This window comes from Haplochromis burtoni, unplaced genomic scaffold (assembly GCF_018398535.1).
Source record: "Haplochromis burtoni strain Fernald_Lab_line unplaced genomic scaffold, NCSU_Asbu1 Contig_227, whole genome shotgun sequence".
Classification (NCBI taxonomy): Eukaryota; Metazoa; Chordata; class Actinopteri; order Cichliformes; family Cichlidae; genus Haplochromis; species Haplochromis burtoni.
In genome coordinates this window covers 382,275-387,973 of record NW_024582588.1, presented here as the reverse complement: position 1 = coordinate 387,973, position 5,699 = coordinate 382,275, and the positions used below count along the sequence as shown (strand labels likewise).

Below are 5,699 nucleotides of genomic sequence, written 5' to 3'. Positions count from 1 at the left end.
TATAAAATTGCAACAGAAGTAAAAAAAGCAAAGTTGTTATTTTGAGGGAATCGCTTTTCCAAGGGTCAGTTCAATCATCTTTATCTTTCATTGTGCCAAAGTGGAACATAAATAGTAACTCATATCTGTCTGTGATATTTATTACTTCGGTAGAGAGGTAAATGATTTCCATGGTGCCTTTTGCACTACAGTGAACTCAGTCTGGGCAAACACTTTCAGTTTTGGAGATATATTATGAATCAAAGAGGCAGAAATTCCACATTAGAACAGTGGCAGACTGAGAGACTGTTTGAGTCAGACTGTTAATGCTAAAATTATATCTATATTAATATTCTTCAGTGTGTAGAAAATTTGTAAAAAACAAAAAACAACAACAAAAAACAAACAAACCAAAAAGCAATTTCTGCAAAGAGCTGTCGGTTTCTCTCCACTAGATGTCACTAGATTGCAGCCAACTGAATTTTGTTTTCTTCTCTTCCAATGCAAGTACCTAATGGTAGCTATGGTGGCTGCTGTAGGACAATAAACTCTGGAAACAACTAAATCAACAACTCAAGATTAGAACTAGATTACAAGAAATCTGCACTGATGTATTTTATTGGACTAATTCTAAGTTTATGAGACTGCATCATAATTACATAATAATCAATGTATATTTATAAGGACAACACTTTTTCGATTAAGTAACTTAAAAAATTACTGGGTGTATATTGTGAACTGACCCTTTGAAAGTAAACTCTGGTGGAACCCTTGAAGTAAAATGTATTTTAAATTAACTAAGAGCTGAAACCAGCAGCTCTTAGTTAACTATGCATTTAACTCAAACAGCCATGAGACTATGCCTACACTCACATTTAAACATATATAAGAAGAATTACATTCACTGAAGGTTGGGAGTTAGAAATGTGGGGGGAAGTAGGCACACAGGTTAATCAAGGGAAAAGAGATAAAGATGAAAGCAAAGCATTTTTAGACCCAGGTATTATGATGTCCCTGACAGAACTTAAAAGGTTTCATCTGCTGGTTTTCATCTAGAATACAAATTTTGGCTAGTGCATGCATAATATCCGATCTTATAGGAAATCTCTCAGAGCTGCATCTTTCATATCATATTTTCAGTCAATTTAACAAGCTCTCACTGCCTGACTTAGTGATATGCTGATGGCAGTGATGTCTCAGGCATTCATGATTTTCCAGTGTCCTTAACCAAAATAGAAGTGGACCCAGGAGACAAACAGGAATGTTGGAAAACAAGTAAGCAAATAGAAAGAAAGGAAACAAGATCATAGATAAAGATGGAAATGCAGGACCCAAAGGAAGCCGTCAGGAGATGAGGCACAACAGGAACAGGCCAAGGTGAATCAGGCAACATCCAGAGAAGAGGAAGTTGAAGACAGAAGAAAAAGAGAAATTCAGTACATTACAGACTGTGATCAACACTATCACGTATCAGAAGAAAAAGTAAAGATAGTGCCTAATTTGCCAAAGTAGAAAAAATGCATTTACTTGATACATTATTCATTCGTTCCTCAGAACAAAACAGTAGTCACATTAAAAACAGTCTAAGTATGTACATATATATCATTTGATCATCAGCAGGCCAGCTTTACATTTTTCACATTTCTTTAAAAAACACTATTTACAGCATTTTTGTTGACTGATGGTGTAATGGTTCCTCTTAGCTTCATAAAATTTCAAATTTTTCTGAAATGAAAATGTAGATTTTGATGAGCAATGACTAAAATAAATAGGTAAACATTTTGAATGTTGATGTTATATAGTGTAGTGGGTTGGTTCACCCAGATTATGAATTTACTGTCACTCCATGACACTTACTCTGTTGTTTTCCAGTGTCCAGGGTGAGAAAGCCTGCGGTTGAGTTTAGGGAGTCTGTCCAGCATGCCTGCTAGCTGGGTGAAAGGTGGCCTGTCATCTGCCGTAAGGGACCAGCAGGCAGACAGGATCTCCTGTTGGGATGGTAGGTAACAGATAGAACATGGTGATTGGTTGGTAATCAAATTTTAATCAATATGAAAATAATAATAATATAATCAATATTAATACTTTTAATACTTTACACATGTTGCTATCCAGAAGATGCCTTTTAAGAAAAGATTTTTCTTATTTCAAGACAATGCTAAACAAAATTTGTTGAGAACTGAAATCATTTGATGCATGGTGATGAAACTGAAATTTTACAAATTTATGCCTTTGCTTTCTTTCTTTTCTTTTCTTTTCTTTTTGATGTCCTCCGAAACCCGAGTTGCTGCTTCAGCTACTGCCTGGACCACATTTAGTTTGGCCTTTTGGTACCCATCAGCTTCCTCTGAAGTCCTACAGGCTAATCCAACCTGATAAGACTCCTTTTTCAGCTTGATGGCCCCATCACCACCACGAAAGCCATCAACCACTTAGGAGCAACAGCTTGAAACAAGTCCTTGGCGGACGAAGTTCGCCCTGAGTTCCAAAAGCCTATGGAAGCTGTAGGGCTGTCTTGTTTGACACGGCTCTATATTGGCAGACTGGGGTGGCGGTTCCTATCTTTAGGATTGGGAACCAGAAGGTGTACTCCAGTTACAGTTACAGCAGCTACACTCCTCAGCCTCCCTGGAAAGGTCAATGCTATGGCACTGGAAAGAAGAGCTTGTCTGTTAGTTAAACCTAGGATACAGGAGGAACAGTGAAGATTTCATCCTGGTTGCAGAACACTGTACAAGCTCTTCAAACTCTTAAATATATTTGCAGGTGAGAGTTTGCCCAATGAGTCTACGTGTTTTTAGCAGACTTGGAGAAAGCTTTTTCCTGCATCCCTTGGAGTGCTCTCTGAGGGCCGTCTGGTCCGTAACTATGAGCCATTTGGTCTCTGTACAACTGTTGGTCTGCCTTACTGGCAATAAGCCAGAGTTGTTCCCCGTGGGTGTTGAACTCAGCTAGGCCTGAATTAGACCAGACCAGTGGTGAAAGTAACAGCTACATAGCCCATGTGTATCCTAGAACCGGATGTTGATGTAGTGGAGAAGTACAAGTAGCTGGGTGTAACATCAACAACAGTCTAAACTGGGAGACCAGCACAGAAGCTGTATAAATCACACTGAACAACTCTACAATACAACTGTGTGGCAAGGAAAGATGTGTTCAGTGTTTTATTTCTACCATTCGCTCTTACAACACTAGTAATGTCATTATGCTGTGCTGTGTTGATGTTGAAATGCAATACTTATGATTATTATGATGATTATTATTAATACTGCTGTTACATCAACAGCATTTCCCACATTAGGAACAAAGAAAATATATATTGTAAATTGTTGACAGTTACCAACAGGGTCAGTTTTTTCGTAGACATGATCTTCAGACTCACCGTGACCTCCTTGCCCAGATTGGACTCTAACAGCACATTCTTAATGCCTTCATTACGACCCACTAGCCAGATTATAGTTTCCACAGGCTGGTTGGTAATTGGCCAGTCTCGCATCTGCAGCTCATACCAGATTGTGCTGGAAATGACACAAGATCCTTTCATGTACTACATTATTTTACATTTTCTTACATCATGTGCTCAAATATGCAACATGGAGCATGAATAAAATAGAAACAAAGGTTTTAAAAAACTGTGTGCAGTTCTAGCTGAAAGTTGCACATCATGTCTGGATAGCTGAATTTATGGTTCTACAAAAACAACTTTACTATGTTAGCTGGCAACAGTAAAAATCCTGATTTAACTTCGAGAAAACCAAACAATCAAACAATTGTTATGTACCACAGAAAACACAAAAACAAGCTAATATAAAATTATAACAAAGTAAAGGTTAAGAACCTAAAAGGCAGAACTGCATAATATAAACTATAGCTTCAATATCACATTAATAGTTTCTAGTATAAATGGCACTAGTCAATACCCAAAAGCATAAATATCAGCAGCTTTGGAGAAAGGCAGCTGGTCCTCATCAACCTCTGGGCTCAATTTTCGAACAATTTCTGGAGCCAGGTAGCAGATCCAGCCCTGTGGTATCCGCAGCACATTCTTTCTTCTAAACACAGAAACACAGAGAAGAAGAATTAGGAGAAAAAACATGGCTCACCATAAATTTATTGCCAAATGCAGTTTCTTTCACTCTTACCTGCCTTCTTGTACCACACCAGACATTCCAAACAGGCCAAAGTCTGTAATCACCACCTTGTTTGTGTCATAGAACACATTCTTGGACTTCAGATCCTTGTGAACGATGCCTTTAGCATGAAGATAACCCATTCCCTGCAACAAACAAAGATTTTCTGAACAAAAGATATTCCTACATTCACAAAAAGAAAATGAAGACGACCCAACAGTAGATATTTTTAGTTTATATGTTTAAAGCCTTGTTGTGTAGATTTTTATTTTACGTGTGACACTAAACTTTTTCAAATTGTGGCACTGGGGATGAGGGGAAGCACCAAAACATGCTGAAGTGCAGCATGTTTCAATCTTGACATTGTATCCAAAACAGTACATTTTCCTACTTGTTATATAATGTACATAGTGTATGTTTGGCATTTCTTGGCTACAATTCCATCTTATTTATCAACCAATAGAATATGCAGGTATTACTTACCTTAACGATTTCCTGTGCAATCTGTCTGGTTTTATTTATGTCCAGCAGGTGACCTCTTTCTCTTACAACAGAATACAGAGTCAGACCCTTACAGAAACTGCAGAGGAAACACATGCAGTATGGTTACAAAATAAACATCACATCACAAAAAGTCAAAAAAGCAGCAAACAACTTTTTGTATAGAACTTTATATACAACAGTGCACATATGCACTTGTTGTTGGAACTGCACTTGAAATGGGGGGAAGCCAGCATGAGTGACAATGCAGTGTTTAGGTGAGCAGTCATGCAGCAGTACCTGGTGATAATAGCAAGATGAGGAGGAGCCATGCATGCACCCATGAACAGGATGACGTTCTCGTGCCTGGTCTGCCTGTAGTTCATAACCTCTTTTTTGAAGACTTTCAGATGATCCTGATTGTTGCCATCAATCTCTAGAAGGCGAATGGCCACCTCACCATGCCAGCGACCTTTATGCACCTTACCCCAGCGACCCTGGACATAAAGCCAAAATTTAAATTAATAATAATGTTTTTTCTTTTCATTTTTTGAACAGGATTTTATATTTCTACGATACAAATCTGCTTTCACCTTTCCAATAAGCTCTCCCAGCTGTAGTTGCTCATACGGGATGTCCCACTCCTGGAGGTAGACACTGGTCTGGCTGACCTTACGAGAGATGGGGACCCCAGAACGGCCAACAGCCTGACGGCGGCATATAGAAGAGGGTAGATCATCCAGACCATCTTCATCATACTCTTCCTTGGAATAACTCTTTTTTGTGTCAGTCTGGTCAGCTTCTTCTTTATCCATAGCTGTGTAATCTTCCTCTCCTTCCTCTCCTTCCTCTTCCTGTAACACATGGCAGAAGAATGAAAGTGAACACTGATGTTAAACACTTTGATATCTATTACTGGAAATAGCAGCACTTGGTATACAAATGTGAAATAGGTATTGCAGTCTTGTAATTCTCCATTCAGACCAAAAGTGTTTTGGATAGTTATACAATTCTTGTGGTTGCTGGAAGAAATATTTGATGGAATAAATAACATCCATCAGTATGAAGAGTATGAAAAGATTGCTCCACTGGGATGCTGCTCCCTTTTAG

The 5,699-nt window shown here is 38.4% G+C and overlaps 1 protein-coding gene across 1 annotated transcript; it reads right to left on the bottom strand.

The window, feature by feature from the left end:
* Positions 1-580: 580 nt before the first annotated feature.
* Positions 581-5,693, bottom strand: LOC121815483 (kinase suppressor of Ras 1-like). The gene is made up of 8 exons (XM_042226775.1): positions 5,183-5,693; positions 4,890-5,086; positions 4,593-4,689; positions 4,122-4,255; positions 3,900-4,031; positions 3,362-3,497; positions 1,837-1,967; positions 581-1,704 (listed from the first exon to the last, which is right to left on the bottom strand). Exons 1-8 carry the CDS (start codon positions 5,402-5,404, stop codon positions 1,695-1,697), a joined length of 1,059 nt encoding a protein of 352 aa, XP_042082709.1. The 5' UTR covers positions 5,405-5,693; the 3' UTR covers positions 581-1,694.
* Between the last annotated feature and the right edge of the window lie 6 nt (positions 5,694-5,699).